The 27,005-nt window shown below is 38.9% G+C and overlaps 3 protein-coding genes across 20 annotated transcripts in view; all 3 read right to left on the reverse strand.

The window, feature by feature from the left end:
• Window positions 1–296: 296 nt before the first annotated feature.
• Window positions 297–7,251, reverse strand: LOC141806950 (eukaryotic translation initiation factor 5A-1-like). The gene is made up of 5 exons (XM_074692683.1): window positions 7,142–7,251; window positions 5,899–6,077; window positions 5,683–5,787; window positions 3,911–4,042; window positions 297–3,428 (listed from the first exon to the last, which is right to left on the reverse strand). Exons 2-5 carry the CDS (start codon window positions 6,058–6,060, stop codon window positions 3,366–3,368), a joined length of 462 nt encoding a protein of 153 aa, XP_074548784.1. The 5' UTR covers window positions 6,061–6,077; window positions 7,142–7,251; the 3' UTR covers window positions 297–3,365.
• Window positions 7,252–10,146: 2,895 nt separating this feature from the next.
• slc2a2 (solute carrier family 2 member 2) lies at window positions 10,147–17,400 on the reverse strand. Its single transcript, XM_074691874.1, has 12 exons — window positions 17,386–17,400; window positions 16,754–16,849; window positions 15,336–15,544; window positions 14,551–14,675; window positions 14,299–14,414; window positions 14,030–14,192; window positions 12,985–13,091; window positions 12,001–12,081; window positions 11,733–11,837; window positions 11,537–11,638; window positions 10,446–10,649; window positions 10,147–10,341 (listed from the first exon to the last, which is right to left on the reverse strand). Exons 1-12 carry the CDS (start codon window positions 17,398–17,400, stop codon window positions 10,147–10,149), a joined length of 1,518 nt encoding a protein of 505 aa, XP_074547975.1.
• Window positions 17,401–17,917: 517 nt separating this feature from the next.
• The window catches only part of tnika (TRAF2 and NCK interacting kinase a), an 84,350-nt gene continuing 75,262 nt past the window's right edge, over window positions 17,918–27,005 (reverse strand). For 10 of the 18 annotated variants that reach the window (XM_074692378.1, XM_074692377.1, XM_074692372.1 and 7 more), the window contains 10 exons: window positions 26,839–26,982; window positions 25,625–25,724; window positions 25,262–25,432; window positions 25,010–25,153; window positions 24,582–24,716; window positions 24,053–24,153; window positions 23,774–23,923; window positions 21,149–21,308; window positions 20,380–20,519; window positions 17,918–20,248 (listed from right to left, as the gene is read on the reverse strand). In XM_074692378.1, the coding sequence (XP_074548479.1) occupies window positions 20,165–20,248; window positions 20,380–20,519; window positions 21,149–21,308; window positions 23,774–23,923; window positions 24,053–24,153; window positions 24,582–24,716; window positions 25,010–25,153; window positions 25,262–25,432; window positions 25,625–25,724; window positions 26,839–26,982 (1,329 nt within the window). In that variant the 3' untranslated portion in view covers window positions 17,918–20,164. Of the gene's footprint in view, window positions 20,249–20,379; window positions 20,520–21,148; window positions 21,309–22,707; window positions 22,726–23,773; window positions 23,924–24,052; window positions 24,154–24,581; window positions 24,717–25,009; window positions 25,154–25,261; window positions 25,433–25,624; window positions 25,725–26,838; window positions 26,983–27,005 lie in introns of all 18 variants that reach the window. The other 8 variants (XM_074692369.1, XM_074692367.1, XM_074692365.1 and 5 more) reach the window with 1 other exon arrangement.

The raw sequence follows: 27,005 nt of genomic DNA on the forward strand, positions 1-27,005 counted from the left end.
GTTCTTTTTGTATTTTGTGTTAAAGATTAATTTTTTATCTTAGCAATAACCAAATGCTAACCCTAGCAAAAAAACAAGTGTGAAAAAAGTGTTTGACTATCCTTGAGAAGTGCTTGGGCATTGACGTATACAAGCAAATGGAATTACAGTTAACATTTTGCCTTTTTTAGGCAGATGAAAGTAATCCCAAACTTTAACTTGGAAAAAATGTGTTAAATTTCTTAATTCTTGTTGATCTTGAACAAACTTTATTTGCCAAAAAATTACAAATAGACGGGTTTGATTTTTAAGGCAGCAGCCATGCTTTAATTAGAATAGAGAAGACAGAGGCCTGTGTGTTATTTCTTTATGTTCCAGGTCAATTTTCCTGTAGAAAGATCCATCAGTTCACTTAAGACAGAAACTTCCTCCAGCAAACACCAGAAACATAAAGTTCACACATTAAGCCTTTCACCACATCCCTGTTTGAACATAATACACTAAACAGGTGGTCTAAACATACAAATAAACCACTGTTTCTTGCAGGAAAATGAAGTAGCGGACAGCAAGAGGAACTGTGAAGAAGAGAAAAAAAAAATCAAGGAAGCAGAGAAGATGACTGAAGATAATAAAAAAAAACAACCTTTGAAAGAAAATGAAACCATCTTAATCTCATTTTATAGGCTTCACTGCTGATACTTGTAAAGTAACACGTCTCCCAACACTTTTTTCCGGGAGCCCTGAGATTATTTCTGTGAGTGTAACCGACAAAAACGGGGCCATCTCCTTCAGAGTGTAAACATATTTGAAGAAAATCAAAGGTCAGTCCTGTTCCCTATCTTCACGTCGCCTTTGAGAGGATCACTGGAAAGATGCGACTGATCGGTGCTACATATTAGAGCAGCTCAATTAGGAGCTAACTGAGGGCAAGAAGGGTTAATACTCCAGCATCTGACCTGGTTAGAGATACAAGAACAGGTCTTAAATATGGCTTAAGGAAGACTCATCTTCTGTTCTGTGAACAGAGTGAGTGAAGGGATTGCAGGATTAGAACCTTTAGGAAATCTAAGAAAGCAATATACAGGAAACAGTGGGATGTTTGCATCAAAAAGCAGACGGACACAGCCTGATGGTGCGGGGCTTGTTGGCTCGCTGGTCAAACAAGTTTGTGCATCATTTCTTGCTGCCCCAAAGTTCTGCTGCCGTTCTGTACTATAGTTAACATTTGCATATGAAGGAAAAAAAGCCAGAGCAGGTGGTCTGAGTAACAACAACGTCGCTCTCTGCAGGACAACATTTTAAAGAGTGGAATGATGTGAAACAAAATACAAGAAATGTAACTTGTAATACACACAATGACATTCAGTGGAATACTTTGGTGTCTTGATGGAAGTAAAAAATACTTTCAATGGACTGAAGTCAGAAAAACAAACTAACAGGCCGGCTGCTGTTTCACGAAGCACAACTTGAAACTAGACAAAACCTTCCTATGACGGAATAACAGTGTGTTGATACAATTTTAGCAGTCAGGTTATAGTGAAATTGTAATATTATAACATCATAAATGTCCCGCGTACATCCCCTTTACCCTGTGAGAGGTATAAAGGGACTTCTGATAGCAAGAACCCTTTCATCTCTTTCTTGACCGTGTTAAGCTCAAGTTACATACATTTTTTTAACAGGCGCACAAGTTCATGAGCAAAATGTACAATAATGAAAGCTCTGTAAGCTTTGCAGGAGGAAAGATTATAAAATAAGGAAGACAAAGGCCTGTGAAGCTAAAAACCCAAAGTGAGATTAAATCTAAAAACTCTAAAACAAACAAAAAAAGTCAGAAACAGCTGATCAGTAACATTATTTAGCGTCTGTTCTCCTTTCTAAACCATCAGTCCAAAATGCAAAGTTCACAAAAGCAAGAAAGAGAAAGAAGTCAGGCTGCAGTGCAGCAAATATATTGCTAATACACTAAGTTTACAGTTTTAATTTTATGGTTGGAGGTAGGGGAAACTGACTACCTGCACGGAAATGCAGACTACAGCAACCACGTTAGTGCAGTGCATGTAAACGCATTCTGATTCCTGCAGTACCCGGTTACTTTCAATTACAGTTCTTGTATGCATGTAAATATATAGAAAACTACAGCCATTCAGTATGATTTGAACAATCATTTTGAGCCAAAATACATTTTAGAGTGCAAGTTGCACGACACCCGAAAAGAAAAGCAAACTGATCTATCACCCTTAAGTTATTCTCGACAAATACCCGACCCACAACCCAAAATCCAGCCCATCCCATCACTCATATACTGCGTTTTGGTTATGTAAGACTCATGTCAATAAACCTGGAGTTCAACTACCACCTAAACGTGGCAACATCTTAAGACTGTTCCCACGATTGCATGCTTGGAAATCATCTTTGTGTTCAGCATAGTGATGAAAGATTTGCCTTCTTCAAAGCTTCCTTGATGAAGTTAAGCTTCAAAATAGAATTGTTTAAGACTAAGTTTTTCAGTTTTTTTTGTTCTTTCCGTCCTTTTGCTATACATTATTCAGTTCATAAAGGCCTCAAGTGAAAGAAAAAGTTTGATGGCATAGAGGAGTAAATGGCCCCACCCAACCCCCCTGCCCAGGCCTGTTAGTCATCAGAACAGATAAGACAGCAGAGCTCCTGCTACAGAAAGAAAATCTTACAGAGCTGGCTAGATGCAATAAAAAAATCTCAGTGAGAGCCGTGGGTCAATAAAATGTTACAGTCAACATTTGTTTACCAGTCAATTGTCAATTTAAAGTGTTTTAACGATGCATATAATGGACTTCTCAAAAGCATAAATGCAAATTCTGGCCATCGCACAAAAATTTACATAATTTCTCTTTTGTTAACAAGAAGAGCCAGAGCTTGCTTGAGGTGGGAAAACCAGCAGGTCAAACACCTTAGGCAAGAATTTAAGAAGTGAGCATTGTTCAGCAACTCAGCTGTGAACAAGCTGTAAAAATGTTAAACTCAAAATCGAAAGCTTAGTCCATTCAGGGAATGATTTTTTAAAAGTAATACACACAAAAAACACATTGGTCACCGTCTTAAAAAGAATGTTGTGAAGCGCTGGAATTGGTTAGACAACTCCTGGAATAATTTCAGTAATTGTTGCAAAGTGAAGCTCTGATGGCTAACGCTGGATGACGCCACCCATTGTGGAGGATGCCAGCCGGCCCCGAGCCTGAGATACGGTTGGAGAGCAGACCCAGTCCAGTTTCCGGATTTCAGTTGACCAGCGGGTGGGGGGCGCGGAAACTGGTGGAGATGTGAGGTGAAGGCCATTGGCTTTGGTGAGGCTTCAAAGCCACAACAGACCATTGGAGTGTGAAGTCTCCAATGCTGTCCTGGACTGATTAGGAAGTCATGGCCTTGATGGCGACCACATCCTCTTCCTCTATTGCTTTCAACACAGACACCTGAAGAAGGAAGATAAAGATTACATCTCCAAACAGTTGTTGCACATACAACAGTTTAATAACTCACAATCAAAGCCCAAAGTCACAAAGGAGTTGTGTGAAGTCTTGATCATGACAGATACATTCTGGAGGTAACAGACATCAAACCTAACAAAGGGTCATATCTTGTCATGAATCCACGTGCTACTGCAGGGACATGTACCAGTATTTAGAATGAAAATCTCAGACAATATTCTGATACAGACATTTCTCACTCAACTTCTTTTACATCCTGCAATAAATATTTTACTGCTGGAGGGTGTGCCACATTTGGAAGGAACATTCATTTGTTGAATGAGCAGCAGAGCCGAGTATGAGGGTTGCACCCATGAAAAATCATCCCACAATTGGTCAAGTATAGCAACAAAGCCTTGCCTTTATTCAGACGTGAGCCTCATTTTAATGTTACAGTTGTTCCCAAAGACTTGGTTGAAGACACTCACCATGAACTGGTCCCCGTGGTCAACTTTTTTCGAAATTTCTTTGCCAAGATCATTGTCTGGCACTCTGAGGTCCTCTCTGGTATCTCCGTTATCTTCCATTAGGGTGAGGAAACCGTCTGAGACATCTATCACCTTTTGAGGACATGAAAGGAAGATAAAAACTAAAAGTTGGGACGAATAACGGATGCATTTGTGTTTTAGAGAAATGCAGCAGGGCTGTGTTCACCAAAGGATGTGTAGGGGAGAAAAAAGTTACAAGCGCAGAGGAGGGTATCAAATTTTTACTGCTCACATAAATAACTGACAAGATGCGTTTAAGTGAAAAATATCAGCATTCCTATCTCTTTTTTTAACCACTATGTGCGTTTCATTCTTAGGTACACTCTTGTTTGTGCATTTCAGGGAGTCAATCAGCCTTCTTCAATGCTTGGTATCAAACTACTGAAGTGATTTTAGTTTCATTACAAAAAAAATAGCATCCTACTCCAAGCTGTATTCTGATACCCTGTGGCTGCAAAACAAAGAGTTCAAAGAGCTTTTCTGGGGAGAAGTCTTGAGGTGTGAAAATCTTAGTCAGAAAATCTGGAAGAATCCCTCCTTTGATACAGATAAAGAACAGTCAGAGCCATAAAGACTGTTTCTAAATGTCTGGACCACTTGCACAGTAATAAAAAAGACAAGATTTTAATACTTGCACATTAAGCACTATCATGCTTTACAATAACATACCCACTTCATACAAGGGCTTCACATCAGCTGCTGTCTTTAATCTATTTGCACCTTACAATTATTTGCACTATTGTTGATTGTTCATGTACATCTTATTTAGTCCATCATGAAACTGCACTACCTACACTGTTTTCCTTTATTTTATTGTATTTCCCAAAATTTTCATGATTAAATGTCTAAATTTACCTTATATTTTCTTCTTAAATGTTGTATCTATACAGCCAGAAGAGAGAAACAGTATTTTGATCTTTTATTTTGTATATCCTCATGTATATAAAGCTGACGATAAAAACCTTTGAATCTTGGAAAGAGGCAAACAAAAAGAGTAAAAGCAGCATGGAATATCAGAGAAGAATTTAGAGTGGTAAGTATATGCTCCATTCATGTTCACATCAAATGTTCATTCATAATTAATTGTAGTTAATACATGCATACTGAACATACAGCTGAGCTTTATTTCATCCTCAAATTCTATCAAGTCACATTGAAAAGTTTTGAATTTGAGGTCATCAAAAGTGTGAGTGTACCCTCAATTATTTTCATTTTAATTTTTAAATTAATGAAATAACGCCTAATGGAAAAAATGTCCCCCTCTATTTTCTTGGAACAAAGCAGACCCTCAATTCCCCTGCTATTTTCTCTTCTAAAGGGCAGACCAACTTATTACACCCCCTCCTTACTGTGAGTTCTGCCATCCTGAAAGAGGCCTCTAATCAGGGAAAAAGTGGTTGCTGGTTGGCTAATTCTAGTACCTGCTCGACCAGTTTAAAACCTGTAGACTCTTTCACAACTACCAGAGAGTCAGCTCACCTCTGACGTTTCTCACACAACCACTCAGCAACTGAAATGTAGATTATTCATGACTAATACTTCATCACTGCATTTAGGTAGAATGAAATCCAGAGCAGTTCCATGTAACGGTTTCCATAGTAGTCTTACAAACATTAAAGAATGGTTGATGGGCTTACACGAACACATAGTAAATGCTACACGTGGCTTAGTACCCTGGGGTTAGAGCAAACAAACAAACAAGGATACCTCACCTGATAGTCTTTCCTTGTTACATGTGGGACATCCATGTTATGAGTAGAGGGGCAGATATCTTCTAACTTCTTCTGGGTAAAGAGGTCAATTCCAACTAAATGAACCTAGCAAAGCACAAGGGAATGTAAGAATTTTAGGAACTCATGAGAAATACTGGAATTGCTTCTTTACCAAGTCATTCCCATCCCAAAGAAGAATGCTCGGGGAGGTTTTACCTTGGCGTGTCCGTGCTTGCCAGTCTTGGAGGTAGACATTTCAACAATCTTACAGGGACGATTTTTCAGCATGACATAGCCGTTCTTCCTCAGGGCTGAGCATTGTTGGGGGTATGTGTTGGAGGCCCCAGAATCTCCAGTGGTGAAATCCTCATCTGCCATGATGACGGGCTTAAGTACTGTCATCACAAAGAGTGAAGAAAACCATAACATCACACAACTATGGACTTAAATTATGTAAAAACACTATAAAAGATGATGTGTCATTTTTTTCATGGAGGAATCTTTCTAAATGAGAGCAACAATACGGTTTAAACAAGTCACTCCAACTTTCAAACAGCTGTCAGAAACATACTGTAGCTGAACACCGTGTTCTATAGAAGCTGTGCTTACGTGGTCACACTCAACCTTACATTCATTTTTTTAAAAAGTCACATTAACTGAGCTGTGAAGCCTGACAATCAAAAGCCTAAAACCAGATTAGAAGTTAACCTAAATTTCTTTCGCTTCTCTCTACTTGACACATAAATGTATCTCTCTAGCTAGAGCTAGCAACTATACAAAGAGCTGGCACTAGCAGCTGATGCTACTGGGTAAATTCAAGCTCTGTTGCTTACAGCATAATGTCAAACATTGTGAACAGGTCGTCTGGAAAACATTCTTCGTTAATTGTATGAATAACTTTACCAAAATAATGGTTTATTGTCACGGTCTAGTTACATAACTGTATCCCAGTTTAGCACGAAAGTAGCACGAAAGTCGGTAAACGAGCTAGCAAACGTCATAAACCAGCTATCTTACGTGGCAGCTGGGCCAGATAAGCATTTACCGGCGTTTCCGTGTCAAACGTGAATGTTTAACGGCGACTAAGCCAAAACATTTCTCATTTAAACATGTTCGACCTCACTAAAACAATACCGAAAAGAGCGTTCAACCGATAGTCGCAAGTTAGCAGGGTGACTCTCGACACCGAAACACCGGTAACTTTAGCTAAACTATGGAGCTAACACTGGGTTTTCACCTCGTGCGTGTTTTCTGTCATAGTTAGCTTGTTAGCATGCTAACACGACCCACACCCAAGCATCGTCCCACCTCTTCACAAGTTACTGATTAACTATGAAGACTACAAACGGCCCCCGTTGAAATAACTTCAGCGAATGCGCCCGCTTATCGCAGAGTACTTGGTTAGTTGTAGATTTCTCCATTGTAAAATCTAAGTTATCTCCCTGGACGCTTTGCTTACCTTGATTCTTGCTTATACCAAAGAAGGAGAAAATGACGCATGCGCGAGGCTTTTGTAATGCAGGAGAAGCAGGAAGGGCCCAAGGGCAGGTACGCGCTCTGTGACGATACAGCGTATGAGAAACAGGTTACTGCAGTGACTGAGAACCATGCTGAGAACACACACGTGTTAAAAACTAGTATCCTTTTTTTTGTTTTAATGGGAAAAAATGTGAAAAACCGTAACACCCTTTAAAGCGAGTGGGAGGGGATCTTGGTGTGTGTTTGCGAGAGCCTTTAGTCAATGATGATTGAGGGAACACATCCTCGATGTTTATACCATCTTGTAGTTTAGAGTTTTCCACTGACTGCACTGGAACAAGCCAAGCGACGGATCTGGGCCTCGTTGATATACATTGGGTAAACTAAGCTGGCCCCTTCAAGTACTTTGTCTCAGGTACTTTTACACCCAGAGTGACTGTTCCATTACAATTAGTGCGTTTCTTCCCTTTTTTTTTTTTTTTTAATTTATTTATTTATTTATTTATTTTACCTTACTATCCCATGATGATGAAACTTGATTTCCGTTGGAGGAACTTAAAGCACATGAGATGCAGCTTTTTTCACGTCGTATGCTCATACAAGACCCTAAAAGGGCTGTGAGGAGTTTCTAAGTGATTTTGCAAAATTCTCCCTCATAAATATATGCTTGACGAATCCACACTTAAAAAAAAATAATTATCACCAATTTAATAGGTTACACAGGTTATTACCATACCATACCATACCAGCTTTATTTATAGAGCACTTTTAAAAACAACCACAGCTGTAGACAAAGTGCTGTACAGGTAGATCAAATGAAATGATAAAAACAGATAAGTAAAAACAGACAAATAAAAGAAAAACATTGTAAAAACAATAAAAAGCAAGTAAAAGGGAATAAATTATTATTTATTAAATTAAATTATTATTTATTAAATTACTATTTTAAATTGCTACTTCTTAGCTTCTCGATCGGGTCGCTCAGGTCCGGATTGATTTACAGCAGGTCTCGAGACAGCCCCACACCAGCTGACCAAGTTTAGCAGTAGAAGAGAGATCTGTGTTTTTCTCTTCTGTAAATGATTTCTGTGATTCATTTTGTAGTGATGGTGGACACAGGAGCCTAACTATCAGATAGAAAAAGGACAGAAGAGCAGAGGAAAGTGATAGCGCATCGGACGTAATCAGGATTCATTAATGTTACAAATCACGGAGGCCTTAGAGCACCGGGCTGTCAACTATGCTAAATATAGAAGGCTACTAAACTACATACAAAGTGACTTGCTTGTTGTCACATTAGCTTACAGATACGTCAGATCACTGGGCTGCCGATAGTGCTACATATAGCCAGCTACTACAACATTTGCTGGATGTCACGTTTCAAACTGTAGCGCTCTGTAACTGTACTGATAAATGCCTTACCTTGGTGCATTGTATCCAACAAAAGGTTTTCTTGAACATAGAAAATTCTCCATTTAATTCCAAAACAAACACACACACTCACTAAAACAAATTTACGACAGTGTGCGGGAGACTCCAGGCCAGAAGGTGGCGAGGCAGTTACAAAGGAAATTACTGTAATTTTTTTCCCCACACAACGTGTCAACACCTTAAGCAAAAGATTGTAACCATAAAAGACGTAATCTCCACAGCAGGGGTCACCAATGTGGTGCCCGCGGGCACCTGGGTGCCCCAGGAACCACTCAAGGTGCCTGCAAGGCATGTTCCGAAAAACAGCACTGGTCACAATGGAGCTCCTTACTACCATTGTTGTTCAGTAAATCATCAATACTAATTGTGAAATAATTAATATTGACCTGTAAGCAGTACCGTCATTTAGTATTACCACGTCTACCACGTCTATTAATGTTATTATTATATATGTGCAATTTGGTCAGAAAGTTTTTATCAGACAAGTAGCCCATTGTGAGGTTTGTTGTGAGGTAGCCCTCGGTCTCAAAAAGGTTGGTGACCCCTGCTCCATAGATATTTTTGTTTTAAAGTTGAGTTGCTGGACAAAAGGCATATCCTTTGCCGCTCAAATCTATTAGTTGCTCCCAAACCTGTTACAGTTTTTGTGCATTTATGCCTTGATCTCAGGGGGGGTAAAGGAACTTGAGGGGAATTGCCCTGACTTTATTTAAACATTTTGCATCCAGAAATTACACCATTCTGTGTGTACTCTGCACAGAAAGAGATGCTAGTGAGATGACAGTAAATGGAAACCACACGGGCAGTGATTTTTTAATGATTTTATTTCGGGTCAAAATATGTTGTGATATTCCACATATACATTGAGAGTTATCTATATATGTTTAACAGCTGTAAGTACAGCATAATAGATTTAAGTAGTATGAGGTTGCATGTGAGCCTTTAGGCCACTGAGGGGCAGCAGAAACAAGCTGTTAACAACACTGACATGAGAAAATTCAGAGTTTACAGATAACTAATTCATTTTTCTCTTTTTTGTTAGCTTAGATAAAAATCATCCAGTTCCTAAATCTCACAGCTATTTTGCTTGCCATTTACAGCTGTGGAGGAAGTTCAAAGTATTTTCTCGAGATGTGCTTCTGATGACAGCTGCCAACAGTGCTGACAATTGCAGATGGCCAACAATAAAATATAAAATTAAAGCCTGAAAGCCACACAACAAAACAGTTCAGCTCTGCAAAGTTGAAGGCAAATGTAGCATGAAATGTTTATTGTATCCACTCTAAACTTAGAAATACTTCATTTAAAGTTCTGTTGTGGTCAAATGTAAACAAAACTCCATACAGTATAACGGAAACATGATGTGTTAGTGTTGGTGTCATATTGTGCAATATGAAATAAGTTACCCTGTGCTGCAGAAATACTGAATCTAATCAATAGTAATTATAATACTAAGAAGGAAGGATGTATACAAACACATCATATTAAAATACTGTTAGATTTCAGATCCAATGCATACTGATAGCTTTCACGAAGCTGCACATATTCCTCTTTTTAAGCATCTGAAGATTTGTTGAGCATTTGCAGTTCAGCGGTGTCTTTCAGGCTCTTTTTCCGTCCCTTTTGGAAGATGGCAGCGATCTCCTCGAAACTTTTGCCTTTGGTCTCAGGGACACGGAAATAAATAAACAAAGTGAAGCAGAAAAGCAGAGCTGCAAACAGCACGAACACATAGACACCCAACCAAGCCTGAAAAAAAGAGAAAGAGATAGCATGACTGAAATATTGCACAAGTCGAGAGATATGGAGGTATCCAATGTGTGTTAAAGCTTATGTATGTCCCAACTGCCTACCTGTATATAGGGGAAGGTCATGCCAATGATGAAGTTGCTGGTCCAGTTGCAGCAGCCGGCAAGAGCGATAGCTGCTGGTCGAGGTCCCTGACTGAACAGCTCAGCAACTATGAACCATGGGATGGGACCGGGACCGATCTCAAAGAAACACACAAAGAGGAAGATAGCTGCCATGCTGACGTAGCTCATCCAGGAAAAGTCAATCTGGAGGGAAAAATTAAACAAGTCAGGAGAAAAATGTTTCCTGTTAGCCAGCCACTATACTGTACATACTACTCATGTCTGTAAATAAATATATATATACAAAACCTCTTACCACAACAAATTCTTTGAAAAGGGTTTTTTTAATTTTCTCTGGCTCAAATTGCATTTGCTACGGTGGCCCAGCAGTTTAAAACACAGGAACTTTTTTTCTACCGTGGCTCAGAGCCAAAACGCATGTACTTTTAAATAATCTGCACTATTTCAAAGAACATAACACTTTGTCAAAATTCCATTGACAAAAATCGAACAATCACTTTTCTTAATCTATATAAACATATATCATTTTGTTTTTCTTGGGCACAGACCAGACAAAACTTGCTTTTTTGCCCAAAATGTGCATTATTATGTTTTTGTTTCAAAATCTAAATTCCCCTATAACACACGAATAACATTCCTTTTTGGGGTTTCAAACTGCCAAAGTTAGAGTGAGGCCTCTGTGTAGATCATTTACTGTAAAGCTGAGACTCACCAGAAACAAATGAATTGATGCTCTTTCAGGATAATGTGATAAACCAAGAATTGACAGCACTAAAGTACAATATATCTGAACACACTAGCTCCTCAGTTGCTACGTAGACTTAAACCTAAGCAGTGAATGGGAAGGAAGTCTTTGTCTAAGTTGGTTAGTGCTAATTGCTGGCTACACCAGAAATACAGAGGGGCTGTTGTTTCCAGAGGTAAACAGCTGATAGATTCTGAGATTGAAATGACAATAAAGATTAAAGAAAAGATAATAAAAAGTAGAGGAAACCGTTTAATGGCAGAACACTCATACTTAGGGTCCAATCATCTCGGTCTAAATGTCCATTAACTGATTTTGAACAAACCTGGAATCTCAGGCCCACAGTCATGGCAACAGCACAGCAGCACATCCCTCCCAGACCAACCAGAGTCAGTGTGCGCCTGCCTGCTTTGTCCACCAGTGCCACCTAAAACATAAAGCAAACTGTATCTGAGTCTATGTGTGAAAAGGAGACACTTTTTCTGGTGAGAACTGTTTTCTATGTCCAAACTTTCACTCACAGAAACCAGGGTGAAGACTGTGTTTATAGCACCCACTCCAATAGTGGCATAGACTGGCTGTTCCACACCAGCAGTAGCAAAGATTGCCGTAGAATAATAAAATATCTAAAAAAAAACCAGATATAGACAATTTACAGACGTAAAAAAAAGTAGATCAAATTTTCTGTACAATTTTTGAAGATTTAAAATCAGATTCTCAGCTTTCGTTTTGGTCTATAAGTATCTTAAAAGGCGTTTTAGAATTGACATCCATTCATTTTCCACCCACCGCATTGATGCCAGACAACTGCTGAGAGAGATGCATCATTAGAGCAACAAGCAGCTGCTGTCTGTACACAGAGGAGCGGATCTAGAGGAGAACAGATCAGAAAAATTAAAGCTCCATAAAGATTAGTTCAGCAAATGTCTTGAATCTACAGTTCAGAGAAATAATCAACCCTTTGAAACAGCAGTGCCAAGAAGAAGTGCTTTTCAGATTTTCAAGAGCTTTGGAAGAATAGTTCCAGAAACTTAGCCTCTGGTCAAAAATGATGTTAAAGTGTTGGTAGCTGGACCATGTCAGAGTAAGATTCTACTTTAGTCAACAAACTAAATCATGAATCAAAAAATATGATTTCTTAATTTCTTTTAAATTATTATTTTTTAAAAGTACAGGTTTGACAATCTACAAAAGAGCTCCAGATGAAGTAAAAAATACTCACACCTGATTAAAACCAAAAGTTTTTTTGAAATGCTAATTTTGAACAAATGATCAGATAACTCAACAAGCATATAACATGAAACTGCTTTATGGGTTGTTTAGTACTTGTTTTCTTCATTAAGTAAAAACTCATCTAATGGAACAATAAGTGAACTCAGCATGTGTCTGTAATCGTAATAATAATAAAGCATGTCACATGCCCTGGAGCTGTTTATTCACCCTAATCACAGAGGTATCAAAATGAGCACAAAGTCCTTCACTGTTACATCACTTTTATGTTACATGTTTGACTAATGATTTAATATGTCAACCATCCCTGTGGTAGAATGAAATAATTTACTAATTAATGTGGGTGTGGCTGTCCCAACTGAAGGTTAATCACTGAAGTTATAGTGATATGGCTGGTGTAATAGCCTCAGACGATTTGTCCTATTTTAAAAACCAAGCAACCAGAAATGTTGTCTATTTAATTTGCATAAGCAGAATTTACCAAACAAACTTATTTCTGTTGCTACAAGAAATGTTCCATGAAATTGGACAGTTGAGACCTACCAAAGACAGGATAGAGACCCTGGCTTCCCTGTCAGCCTCATCTTTCTCTCTCTGCATCTCCTCCAGTTCGGCAAAAGGTTCGTTCACCCCCTTCAGACGACGCAGACCTGTAGCAAGAGAAAGAAGAAGAGAAAGCACAATAACTAAAACCATGCAGAGAGAAAATGGAGAATTTACCACCAACCAACCATCAAGTTTTTACAACAGAAACTACGAGAGGGTCCTTTTCTATTTAAGACCCACTGTCTTAAAGTCAATAGAAAAAAAACGAACAAAAAAGACTTGGAACATCTAAAAAAGACAGTGAAAAGAAGGGGCTGTGGAAAGCATGGTGAGTGTACGATCAGCCGATTCAAGTACCTAAATCCAGATCTTGTGCATTGTCAGTGTTACAACATGCAAGCTGTGGAAGTTTAGATGAAGGTCAGAAAAACACCTTTTTTTTTTAAATAAAAGCACTCTGGCTAATAATTAAAATACAATATTTGAAACAATACTTAAGCTTTCAGGACCAATTTGGATATATAAGTAAAGTAGCAGTAATGCAATTTAAAAAGTTTACATTGCAATTTTGGTATTTCTTGAAAGCTGTCTGAGAAAAATGTTGCATTTGATAAAGATAATTATGCTACTGGGAAATATATATATTTTTTCTTTTTCTCTGAGATAAAAATATTCACACACCTGATGGTTGTAAAGCTGAAATACAAAGCTACAATCAGCGATTGGTAAGCCTAGCTTAGCCAGCAGCTAACCTGGCTCTAAAGCATCACAATATCCTTGTACGTATATCTTGTTTCTCTAGCAAAAATAATAGGTTTTGCTTGCCTGAAACTATTCAGTATTTGAGACTGTTAGTTTTCAAATGCTGACATCCCCATTGTTTTTTGCTAGTTTCCCCTTGTATACATTTTGTAGCAAAGTCAGGCTGTTGTGCTGCTTGCTAGCTTAGTTTTTATCTGTTAAACATGGAAACAGAGTTTCATATGTGCTTCATTCCTGCCAAAAGGATGACATAGGAGGTTGAGAAGTGTGTGTTTCTTACTCGTTTGAGCCTCAAGCTCTTTGCCCAGTACAATGTAAAGGTACCGAGGACTCTCAGGGCACATAGGCAGCAGTAGAGTCTGTAATACTGCTGGAGCTCCAGACAGACCAAGCAACAAGGGCCACATGTCATCATTACCCAGTATAAAGTCCAAGCCAATTACCTGCAACCACATAACAAAGCACATGCTGGTAGTGTTACTATTTTCAGGATGTCATCAGGATAAAAAATCGACTGTTCACATGTTATTTTTATTTTACTGCATTCACCTGACTGATAAGGATGCCAGTAACAATAGCCAGCTGGTGTAAAGTTCCCAGAGCACCTCTGTAAGCTTTGGGTGCAATCTCCCCAATGTACATCGGCACAAGCCCCGATGACAACCCTGAAACACAACAAAGACAGTTTTCTTCTTTGATCTGTACCAGTAAAATTCAGGAAACATTGTAAAAACAGCACACAAAAAAATAGCTTTTGAGTCACAAAAAACACTTTTTTATAACTATTTAGGTTTTCTGTACCGCAGTAGAAACCCATGACAGCTCGGCCAGCGATGACCATGAGGTGAGGTTTCCACATTCTGCAAAGACCCATCAGTAGTCCAGCAGCTACAGCCAGGACATTGATCATTAGCATGCCTTTTATCCTGGAAGGTGAAAAGACATGGAGAAGAAACACAGTTTGATACAATAGCCATGATTATTGTGTAACTACAGGATTGGTATGAAGGGGAAAAAACATGGCAAAGTGGCTTAAAAGAGCCCCCCTCAAATTTAGTTACCTCTGGCCCATATGAAAATCAGCCAGCGTATGTATCGTGGATTTTCCTTCACAAAGTCTTATTTTTCTGGTGAAAACTCAGAAGGTGGAAGTTTACCATTTAGTTTTGATTTTCAGAGTTAGATTTTCTTCAAAGTTTACAGACTATATTTGAATCAGCTCCTGTGAGATGCCTCATCCAATCAACTCCAAAACTAGTCAGTGTTCAGCAGGCACCATAGAAATAACATTTTATTAATGACTTAAGATTTTATTGAAGAGTATGACCAGGTTATGAGGGTAGAGTTTGATGTCTATTTTTGTAATAAAAAAAGTGTGAGGAAAAAAAAAATCTAGAAAATCTGTGTTCTTCTCCAAAACCCTTATTTTTTCTTTTTTCATTCAGATCAGTGTGCTGTTTTGGTGAAAAAAAAACACTGCCACCCAAAAGTCAAATAATGAATTAAGGAAACATTTTTTTTAAAAAGGGAGAAAACAAAAGATAGTGTTACAATAATCATAAAAAAGGCCTGTCTGTCTTTCTCACCGCCCTTTTAGGTCTCCCACAAACCCCACCAGGAAGGAGGACAGCATGCCACCGATGGAGAAGATGGACACTGAAAGTGACCAGTACATGATCACGTCAGGGTGATGATGTGCCCCATGGAGCTCTGCTTCTTCTGTGCTGTTTACTGACAGGTCAGCAGACCTCTCCTGCCACACACCCAGGGAGCGGGCATAATGCTTTTCAATGACCTGTAACAGAAAAAGACAGAAAAGTATGAGCACGTGCATAAACATTTCAGTTTTTCATTTCACTATTTTAACTTTGTTTCAATAATATCATGTAGTTTGGACTTTTTTCTCAAGATTTTTTTTATACCGTAATTTTTACTTTCTTATAACTTTGACTATTGTTCATAATAAAAAAAAATCACATTATTTTCTTCACCACAGCAGTGATCACATGACTACATTTTGAGGATTTAAGCTCATAACTGAGATTTTTAATCCCATAAATTAGACTCTCTTACAAATATTACTTATCTTATATTTTGCCTTTCATAAAGGTTTTGTGTTTTATATCATTATTTATTTTTCTATCTCACAATTCTGACTCTTCTTTCTTTTTTTCTTTTCTTTTTTTCTTTTTTTTTTTTTTTAACTTTTTTTCCCATACAACTTTGATTTGTACTTCTCAATTTTAACTTTTTTTAAATCACATGATAGACTTTTTCTCATTCTAATCTCACATTATTTTCTGTATCACAACTTCAATTCATCATATGATTATGTCTTTCTACATTTCTGTTTTTTAGCTCATAATTTTTTCCTGGGGGTCGGAGCGCAGATGGCCTGGTGGCTTAGCACGGGCTTCAAAAGGTTTGTCCTCATGCAGGTGGTTTGGGTTTGAATCCAGTCTATGGCCTCTTTCCTGCATATCACCCCCCATTCTTGCCCTCCCTGCTCTATCCACTGTTCTCTCTACTATCCAATTAAAGGAGTAAAAAAAGACAAAATATTTTTTCTCAGGGTCTTTGACGTGTCATTAAGCTTTTAAACCCCCCATTGTGCAATACCAGCACTTTTTCACAATTAAATTTCAATTTAATGACCATTATACAAAAGATGAATATCAGAGGTACCGAGGCTCAGTGCCATACTTCTTCACAACCTCTGGAGGGACTTGAAAAAAGTTTGTGCAAGAGTTTTTGCTCAGTACTGTGATAAAAGATGAGGTCAGTCTCTTGGTTCTCAGACCAGTAAATTACCTCCAGAGCTGCAGGGAAGTCAAACAGAAGACCTTCACTTGTCTAACAGAGAAAATGACCCGAGGGGTGTCTCAGATAGATTTGCTGTTTTGCATGCAACAGTCCTTGTGCTCAGATAAATGGATTTCCCACTAAGATAACAAAGTGTGTGTGTATGTGTATGTAAGTGTGTGTTTGTTAATGTAGGTTCTACCTTCTGTGGTGCATTGATGACTCCAAGACTGTAGCCGTACTGCAGAGACCCGAGTACTGCTGTGAACACAGCTACAGCCAGGGTACCTGTTAGCTGCTGCAGGAGTGAAAGGTGATCAATCACACACACACACACACACACACACACACACACACACACACACACACACACACACACACACACACACACACACACACACACAAATGCATGAACAAACGCAATTAAAAAAACACACACAAGTACACAGAAGAAAATACGTATAGTAAAATAAGTAAATGTAGATGCGTCAAACAATTTCATAAGTGCATTCAGTAAACAGAATGTTTTTGCTTACATTACTAAATACTGTCAGTCAATGCCGACTTACTGAAACTTTAAATGTTACATGAACTAATACTTGTGACACTGCGTCTGCTTTAAATACATTGATTTTGCAGCTACAGACAGACAAGAAGATAAGAATGACAGATTAAGACCACGCAACTAAAAAAGCTGTTTTTCTCTTCATAGAGTCAAATTTGACCCTTGTTTATCAAGCACCAGCTGTTTGCACATTTTACCACGAAAACTCATGATACACAAACTTTTCTTTCACATATTTTCAACACGGTCTTTGTCGAGAATATCCTTACCTTTCCCGACTCCATGACGGGTCCAGAGTGTCAGTGCGGGGCTAATGATCAATGGGAAGAGCATGCCTGATCACCCTGTGTCAACTCACTAATCGACTAACGGGAGATGTTGGGTTTTTGTGCACACACACACTTTCTCTGGGACACTCATTTAACACATATTGTGTATTAAAGAGTGTGTGAAACATCATTTGAACATAAAGTTGCTCTTTATGAAGGACGCAGTAAGCACTAATAAAGGGGGAAAGGGAGAGACTGGGTCAGGATTTTATTCTGTGGTGTAAAAAATGCTGCTTCATGTTGTAAAATTTGATGTGCTGTTTTTTTTAATTCAGTTTAAAAAATATAGTTTTTATATATTACAGTCTTCTCCCTCTTTTAATGTAAAAAAAGACAATTTGAGAGTGTTTTCTCTCCTCACTGCTGTTAATGATACACCAAGGGGCAAAGTCTGAGGGTTGCTAGATAAAAGTGCACACTTGATAATACACACAAGCAAAAACACAGCCGACACTAGATGCATAATGTTCTAGTTTCATTTATTTCTCTCTTACAGCATCTCTTTACAAAACAAATAAATCCCTAAACAGGACATTAGTAACGCTCTTTCAAAATAAAGAAAAGGAGAAAAGAAGAAAGACAGTGGTTTTCATCTTTGAAAGGAGAGTCCTCAGTGTAATGACTGTGAGCGTTTTCCCATGGGAAGAGTGAAATCCACGATCGACAAACACATTAATGATGCCGCACTCACACTTGCGCTTTAGTTAATTGCACACATGCATGCACACACACCCACATACACATACACACAGGGAAGACCGTGGTTTTTCTTCAGCTCAGCTCTTTATTGCTAAAATGTTAGCCTGCCCTGGAGATCAGCGAACCCACGTCACGGCTGCACAGGAGCAGCTACAGTATGGATGTGTAAAATTACCCCCACCCCTGAAAAAACCTCAAAAATAAAAAAATGGATAATATAAGAGAAAAATGACAGCAGGGAGGATGTGTTTTGGAAGTTTGTAACTACAGTGTACCCACCAGAATAAAAGTCTGCATTACAGTGCTCAACATGGGTGAGCTTGCATACACGAACCCATCCTTCATAGTGTTATTCATTCAATACAGTTTGACTGAGCTGATCTACACACTTTTAAAAAAAAATCAGTGAAGTTTATCTTCCAAACAAATAAAATCAGGTCAGGTTTGTTAATGTGCACGTCTATGAGCAGTGACAAACATCAGCAGTTTGTTAAAGTGAGATAAGAAATCAAAACATAAAATGTTTTAGGCAATAAAATCATGACTCTGTACGAGAGCGTTTATCTTTTGGCCTCCGTTTCAGTTTTGCTTACATCATGCTAGGCACTGTACAAACAGTAAGGAGCCATGATTGAAAAAAGGACACCACAGCATTCAGCGTGCGGTCCCACTGAGGATGTGTTCAGGAAACGCTGCTTCTATGCATAATCAGATCCCAGCAGCTGCTCGGCTGTCAGAGAGAACTGTGTAACAGGAAAGAAAGGAGCACACTCCAAAGAATTAACCGCTAATATTGCCTATTTTTTAAATTCTTGGTGTTCCAGTGCACCAGCTCCATCCTAACAAGATCTCGTGATAAACCTGCATGTAAACACACTTGATGATCGCCTTGAAGTGAAACGTCACAAAGACTGAACTACTCCACGTTGATTTTTTTTTAATCCCACTGCAACTTGATTTGAATGGGACTCGTGTCAACATCAAGTCACTCACACACACACACTCACGGTCTCACACTCACATACACACTTGATTCCAGAGACATGAATGTGCTGTACATTTCATCAAGCTTCAGAGACTGACTGACGCAGCCACGCAGAGAAAGAAAAAAAGAAGAGAAATGAACAGAATGACGCTCTCATTGTTCATTGAATATTACAGTAAATCTGATGCAGCACCTTCAGAGTTTGAAAACAGAGGGATGTGTGGTGGTGGTGGTGAGAGGAAGAAGGAAAGAGGGTAGAAAAAGAGACGCTGGAGCCGTGATGTGATTTTAAAGGGACACAGACATCATCTTTGCATACTGTAACAGCCGCCCGCGAGAGCCGCTCCTCCCAGCATCTCTATCAGCGATCGAATTAAATCACAATTCAGTTTACTCAGAAAGACAGTGAGAGGAAGAAGCGGAGGAGGGAGGAAGAAAATCAATCAGGCTGTCTGCCATCCAAAATAGATTTGTCCTCCCTGCACTGTCTTATTCAGGAGCTCACATTTAAATTTATATTAAATCTCATTCATCTTTTTCTCCGACCTCTGAGGTGTAATTCTGCCACACGCCACGGATATAAAGTAAAGAAAATGGAGGACACGGGTGTCAAAGGATTGAAGAAGTGATGACTAGATCTCGAAGGATAAGAGGAAGGAGGGAGGGGAGCAGAGGATTAGGAAGAGGAGAGACAGAAGGCGACACGTTGGACACTTGGACAAAAAGGGGAAAGAGTTTCGACAGAGACAGAGAAAGGAGGAATATTTGGAAAGTCAGTGGCACCAGTTTGCCAGTCAGTCGATGGCTTCTGCATGACCCGAAGAAATCTAAATAACACGTCTCTCTATTTAGAAGAAGTCTTTGTTGTTTTTCTCTAAGATATCTCTTTTTTTCTACACTGTTAAAAGTCTCCGGTGTTGAAAGAGTTCTCTTCTGGCTTCTCGCTCGGTCGGGTTCCTTTGTGAGATGTGGCCGAGGTGTGTTGCGAATTCAGCCAATGGGAGGGGGAGGCAGAGTGCACGCCGGTGTGACCCATCACCAGTTCATCATAGAGTTTCTGTTGAGGGTCATGAAGAAAACTTGGCTGCTACCTCCAGAACGCACTGATGCAAAGAAAACCTGAAGAGAGGACAGGGTGTGAATGTCAACATTTACATTCATCAGTGTTTTTTTTTGTTGTTTTTTTTTTTACCCCCAGGCTTTTTATATCTTGATTAAAAAAGAAATCATCAGCTTTTAAAAAAAATTACCTTGTCATTCCGCTCACAAAGGAACTTGAGCCTCTGAGCTCTCTTGTGCATAAAGACTCCGTCCAGATGCCCTGTCTCCACAGAGCGGATCTCTATGGCTTTCTCACCCCAGCCCATGATTTGATTAGAATGGATATAGGCTGAAAACAAGAAAATTAACAGATATTACAATTTAATTAAATGTAAAAAACATCTAAAGATGAATTAAATATAAAAAATAATACTGTAAGATTCAATATCCCAAAGGATCTACATGCACTTTGCAGATGTTGCAGTTCCATGGTAGTTAACTCTTTTAGTGTAATACCCCTGATGTCCACATGAGGGCAGTAAAAAACAAAATATCAAAAACCGTTCATACATGCACATATCTCTAAATCTTAACTGTATGTCACATTATCCTTTACATCAACTGTTAATGATACGTCCATTTTTCTTCCTACTCTCCTCTTTCTTGTTCCTACAAAGCACATCCGACCCTTCTCTAAAGGCTGATGTTTAAACTGATTTCTGAACGCAATTAAGCCCCAAATTAACCCCCACAGGCTGGACTCACTGAGACTTAATGACACCTTTAATCATAATTGCAGTAGTGGCACAGGAATTGGTCCTTGCATAAATCACTGAAGTTATTTAAAGCTCATAATTGCAAGTTTGGTGATTTCTAATTGAGGTCTTTGAAGTGACTGTTTCTCTCAGATGTTTTAATGGTTCCAGAGTTGATAAGAACCCATTTAAATTCAAGCAGACACAAGTTTCCAGGACATACCAACAGAGGTAGGCATCTCTCCCCACTGTAGCACCACGTCCTTTGTGATCCGACCGTAGGTGTTGACGTAGACGCCCTCGTCCTCGTAACACAGCAGCATCTCCATTCCATCAGTCTTAGGAAGCACCACGATGGCATGAGGCGTCACCTGGCTCTGGATCTGTGACAAATGCACACATGTGAAGGGCTTTATTTAAATCGGACACATTAAATCATAATCTGCATTAGATTAAGATATTACAGAGGTTTCGTCATGGGCATTAAGGGCAACAGAATTTGGCTGGCTCATAGCCCGCGTTCTGTAATCCTCTACAGATCAAATCTGTGGACATGGAAAAGGATACCAAATATCAGGAGCGTGAGTGCAACGAGAGGGCTGGACTTCAGTATGTCATCTGAAAAATTCTGTTCAATAAATTAAATGTACAACTACAGGCCTTTTAAAGTACACGCCTAATTAAAGAGAAATGATGTCAAATGAAACAGGTGAACACACACACACACACTCACAGACAGCTTCAACCTGTAGCGCTAACCAAAGTTTAGCCTGTAACAACAAACACCCTTACCATCTTCACACAGCAGCCATTTTCCTTACAGGCTATTATGTCACTTAGAGCAGAAGTTAACAAGTCGTATATAAAAGTATGACAATTTTAATCAATCTACTGTTTTCTGGTTGTTTCGCGGCTTTAAAAAAGGAAACAACAGCTAACAGCTAACGTTTACATCCTTAGCCAGCTAACATATGCTTACACCCTTTTAGCTAAAACCAGCCTGCATCCTTTGCTAGCTATCGTTACTGTTTGATAGTTACACACACAATAGCAAAGCCTTCAAGCCAGCAATAATGTTAGTAAGCCATGTTAGCAAGCTAATAGTAATGTTAGTGTGCGAACAGTATTGCCATGTAGCCAATTGTGTTATTTAGCTTAAGTTAATGTTTGCAAACTAACCAAACTGTTAGCAAGGATTTTGTCGAAAGCTGACGTTAGCTGCCATGTCTTAGCTTTTACACCTGTTGTATTATCAGATATGTTGCTAATCCAAACATTTTGGCTAGCCGTTGTCTTTTTAGTTGCTGTGATGATATAGCAATATTTACAATTTGCAAACCTGGAAGAGAACAGCTAACTTTGCCGTTTAGCTCTGTTTATCTAAGGAAAGTGACTGCTGTGTTATGGTGAGTTGCTAGTAGACTACATGAGGTGGAGATTTAAGGAGAAAAGGGGATCATTTAACTACAACAAGTGAAATAGTGATGAAAAAACTCATCTTAGCCCACAAGGAGATTCATGAAAAGAAGCATAAAAACTTGAATTTAAATTAATTCAGTCAAGCTTTTTTCAGCTTTTTGTAGGCCAAAGTACATCTTTAGAGGAAAACTGTCATGTGTCTCAGTTGGGTAAGATGAATTTATTCAGATTTCTAGCTAAACTGCACATTAATCTTAATGAACTGCACTGCACACAGACACACTTAGTGCTTCTGTGCATCTGCTGTGGGGTTTCACTAAAGATCTATTGGTCTAGTCTAGAGGGTGGATGGCAGGATGTCACCTTCAATGCTTTGGCACACTGAAAGAAAAGTTGGCAGGGATGGAGAGAGAGGGGAAGTATTGATTAAAGGCAAAAATTGGAAAAGACAATCAGCTAAAGAGGAAATGAAGAGTTCAATCATAAGCCTTCATAAAGCAGAGGTTTCAGCGTTTTGTGTCAAAGTGTTCCCAGACTGAAGTTGCGTGTCCTCCCATCAGAATTCAGTGGTCTATATTTACTGAAAAAACACTAAATCAAAAATTTGGCTGGGTTGTGTTGAACTTAATTTGAGGAAAGCATCAAATTTTGGAAGCCATCATGGAAAAAAATAATCTGCATGCAAGGAGCTAAACTGATTAGCATTCAAGCACGCAAACAGAGAGCTACTGATGGTGACCAAGCCTCCATGAGGGATTTATGTGACCAAAAGAAACGATGGGGCGCATGCTTTCAAAATAAAACTAAGCTTGCTGAAATAGTTTTTTATCGGTCAAGTATTTTATCTCATTAGTAAAAATATCTTAATAAAAGTAATGTGAGCCACATTAATCTTAAAAAAATAATCTAATTTCAATACTTTAAAAGTGCTTATTAAGATGAAAAAACTGCCAATGGGGTAGGAAGAGTGTTCTTGTTTAGTTTCCTGTATTGCAATAATATTCTTATTTCAAGAAACCTGATTGGTCAACTTTTTATCTTCGAGTCTAATAAGACATTTTTTCTATATAATAGGATAAAAATACTTGATTCCAGTTTTTGCAGTATACTTTTTGGAACTTCAAATTTAAACTTTTTCAGGACATTCAATAAAGATAGCCTAAGCCCAAGACAGCAAAGTGTCCAATGAAGGTGGTAAAGCACCTATCAATCTTTTACTAGCACTACAGGAAATCAATCAAAAAAGGTAATTTGTCAAGGCGGAGTTGTTACATTTCTAGACACTTATCCTCTTGAGATGCCTCTAAATTTGTCTAACAGTAGGGCTCAGACAAGAACACCTGAAAAGTTGCTCTGTGTTAAGAGTTTCATCCTTCGTTCACATGCGTCTGAGGAGAAAGAGACAGAATCAGCTCGGCCTGGCACTTACATGTGAGGGGATGTAGATATCGTACGGGTTGCCAGAGTCCACATCAATGACATGGAATCCCACGCTGGAGCCATAGATGACCTTTAACCTCTGCCCTTCCTCCACCGTAAGGTCAACCAGTTGGGGACGATGCTGCAGCTCGGTGAATGACTGTCAGATGGGAAACAAGAAGACAGGAGAAGAAAAAAAGGGAAGTAAGTACAAGAAGTCAGCAAATATTTAATTGTCTTTGAAGCAGTACGTCTGCTTGTGCGTTAAGCATCTACACATCTCCTGTACCTTAAAGGCCATGAACTTGTGGTAAGGTTTGGGAGCCCAGGCATAGATTTCCACAGAGTTCTTCAAAGCAATGACCAGGAACTTGATCCTTTCATATTTTACTGGAAACAAAACACAGAAGCATCCATAAGGTTAATACAAATTTAGATTTAAAATGCTTAGTCACAGCTTAAACAGCCACATTTTTCTTCTTTAACAATCTAAATGAACATATATGATGCAGAAAACATGTTGTAAAATTAAGAGTTAGAAAAAAATCCATTGGTACTTTTTACTGAGATGAAATTCTAGTTGGAAAAAGAAAATCACTCTGACAACCAAAAGCTTGAAAAAGTCAAGTAATCTCCAACCACATTTGGTTTGGTTTTAAAAGGAGGAAACTATCTTAATCTGGGAGAACAGATCAAATCACAGTATCAGCTTTCCTGCATTCATTCATTAGTTCAAGACAACCACATATTTCCACAAGGAGAGAATAAAGACTACTCCAATCCTATCACAAAAAAAACAACAACAGAGAGATCCTTACCGACTTTATAATGCACACAGCCCTCCAGCTCCCCGACAGTAATCCAACCCTGCTTCTTCTCCACTTCTGGGTCGTTGTGTAATATTCTGTTCCTCAGCCAGGACAAGTAGTAGACGCGCAACTTGTTCTTTTTCCCTGAGGAGAGTGTGTGGGAGAGATGAGAATAGGTTTCCAAACAGTTTTAGGAACCTACTTGGCAGGAAACAGCAAACGATGGCAGAATATTTGGCCATAGATGTGTGTTACCTAAACAAGATTAATGAAGCCCAGATCTTCAAAAATTTGTCTTTGAGATGCAAACTCAGCTTTGCCAAGCAGGTGATTGCAGGCATTACATTCACAGTTTTTTTTTTTTTTTTTTAAACTGGCAGCCCAGAAGGGTGGAGAAGCTCCTGTGAACCATGTATGTAAGTCTGTATTGGACGTACCAGATATGGTGACCAGCACATTGAGCCCCTCCAGCACATCCATCTGCAAGAAGCGTCTCCTGGTGATCAGATTGTAAACTTTCCCCTGTCCACTTCTGTCCAGCAGCATGAGGCCATTCTCTGTCCCCACCAGCAGATTCACACCTGAGCATGCAGCACACAAAAACAAGAAGAAGTTGGAGAAACTTGCACAAAGAACGTGTGGCTGGAGAAAGTTCGGAGAGTTCAAGCGTAGAGGAAGTTCCCTCTCACCCCAGAGTGCAGCACATAGGATCTCAGAGTTGAAGCGTTTCTTGTATTTGCGGATCTCCGGGGTGTCGCTGTGAGGTCTGATGTTTGTCGGGTTGACATTGACCACAGAGATCTTTCTGGCTTCGTTCAGTCTGGCTTGTTCCTGCCTGAGCAGCTCACTTGCAAACATAGCTGAGAGATGGAGAAACAGAGTAAGGTGTTATTTTTTTTTCTTTGACAGCATTGCAGCTGGTAAAGTAAACAGCCAAGCTTTTACTCCCAGTATTAACACCATTATTTGCCTGTTACAGTTTGCTGTTGACATTAAAGAAATCTGTTCAATTAGTGAAATGTGCGACTAAAGCTGTGATATGTTTCGCTAACCTGCTGCTGAGTTCTCATTGTCATCTTCACTCGGGGAGGTTTGATAGACGCGTGGATCTACAAATGGGGTGAAGGATGCTTTGGACCCGCCCAAACCAAACTGTGACACAGAAAACAGAGAGTGGCATTTATATGGTGGCCGTTTTTCCTTACATCATACTCATACCAATATTTAGACATTGGCATCTTGCTAAAGATTAGAAAAGCTCCAAGACTTAAGGACATCTTTTTTCCTGCTTCTTGGGTGATGAGCAACTCTAAAGATTAATTAAAAGAAATTATTAAGACTTATCAAGACTTGTTTAAGCTAAACCATGATTTTAGCTAGCATCAGCTGACTTTGACATCAAATTAGTACCAATCTTAACTGACATTAGCACAAACTATCTAGCATTGTTAACTAGCATTGGCTGACTCTTTCATTCCGTTATTGTCTATCTTAGTAAAAATTGCTAAAAGCTAGCAACAGCTGACTCTGGCATTCAACTTTTATCTTTTCTAGTTAACATTTCTATAAGTTAGCTTACTTTGCTATTAACTGATTAACATCTGACCCCGACATTTGGTTATTACCTATCCTTGCTAACTTTACAATTAGCTGGTTAAGTTCCCTGCTGCTATTTACTAGTGTCAGCCAATTCTGGCATTAAAATATTAGCTATTTGTACTAATATTACCCTTACCTAGCTTACATCAACATTAACTAGCAACAGCTGTGTCTAGAATTCACTTACCATGTAGCCTAGCTAGCTTAACTTATAGCTGGCTAACACAGTCAGTAACTAACATCAGCTAACTACAAGGCAAAATTATTACCAATTTGAGTGAACATTACTATTCACTAGCTTACATTGCCTTTACCTGGCAGGAGCTGACCCTAGCATTTAATTATTTTCTGTCCTCGCTAATGTAATTGTTAGCTAGCCAATGTTATTTACTTTCTAGTTTGCTATATACTCAGACAGTGGGCTTTTTTTCTTCGATCTACCAATACAAGTATAGTTTGATAGGAAATCGTGGTATGCTAATGTTAGCATTGATATTAGCAGCACAATGATAGCATTTTCCACTTTCTCTGCTTTTCTTTTGTTTAAATTTTTCTTGTTTTATGTTAAAGCTCCCTCCAGACCTTTTTGTAAAAGTTAAATTGATCAGAGGGACACAACAACTTCATATTTCCTTTTTATATCAAGTAAAGATGGTTAATGTCAGACCTCAGCCATGTCCCCAAGTTCCTGCAGGGCTGAGGTTGGCGTGGCGGAGGGAGAGTTGCTCTGCTGCACGAGGTCAGGAAGGTTACCATGATTACTGTGAAACCCATTACTCTCAGTGTGGCCACCTCTCCGCCTCTCCTCTGCCTGAGAAGGTAAAAAAGACAGAG

This window comes from Halichoeres trimaculatus, unplaced genomic scaffold (assembly GCF_033239565.1).
Source record: "Halichoeres trimaculatus isolate MK-OKI-2021-1 unplaced genomic scaffold, fHalTri1.1 fHalTri1_scaffold_17, whole genome shotgun sequence".
Lineage (NCBI taxonomy): Eukaryota > Metazoa > Chordata > Actinopteri > Labriformes > Labridae > Halichoeres > Halichoeres trimaculatus.

Coding starts and splice junctions, on each gene's coding strand:
- LOC141806950 (XM_074692683.1), bottom strand. CDS start 6,060: ATGGCAGATGAGGATTTCACCACTGGAGATTCTGGGGCCTCCAACACA. Junction 5,788..5,898: donor GCAAGCACGGACACGCCAAG/GTAAAACCTCCC, acceptor GTGCTTTGCTAG/GTTCATTTAGTTGGAATTGA. Junction 4,043..5,682: donor TAACAAGGAAAGACTATCAG/GTGAGGTATCCT, acceptor TGTCCTCAAAAG/GTGATAGATGTCTCAGACGG.
- slc2a2 (XM_074691874.1), bottom strand. Junction 11,838..12,000: donor AGTTGTCTGGCATCAATGCG/GTGGGTGGAAAA, acceptor GTTTTTTTTTAG/ATATTTTATTATTCTACGGC. Junction 10,650..11,536: donor CTGTGGGCCTGAGATTCCAG/GTTTGTTCAAAA, acceptor TTTTCCCTCCAG/ATTGACTTTTCCTGGATGAG.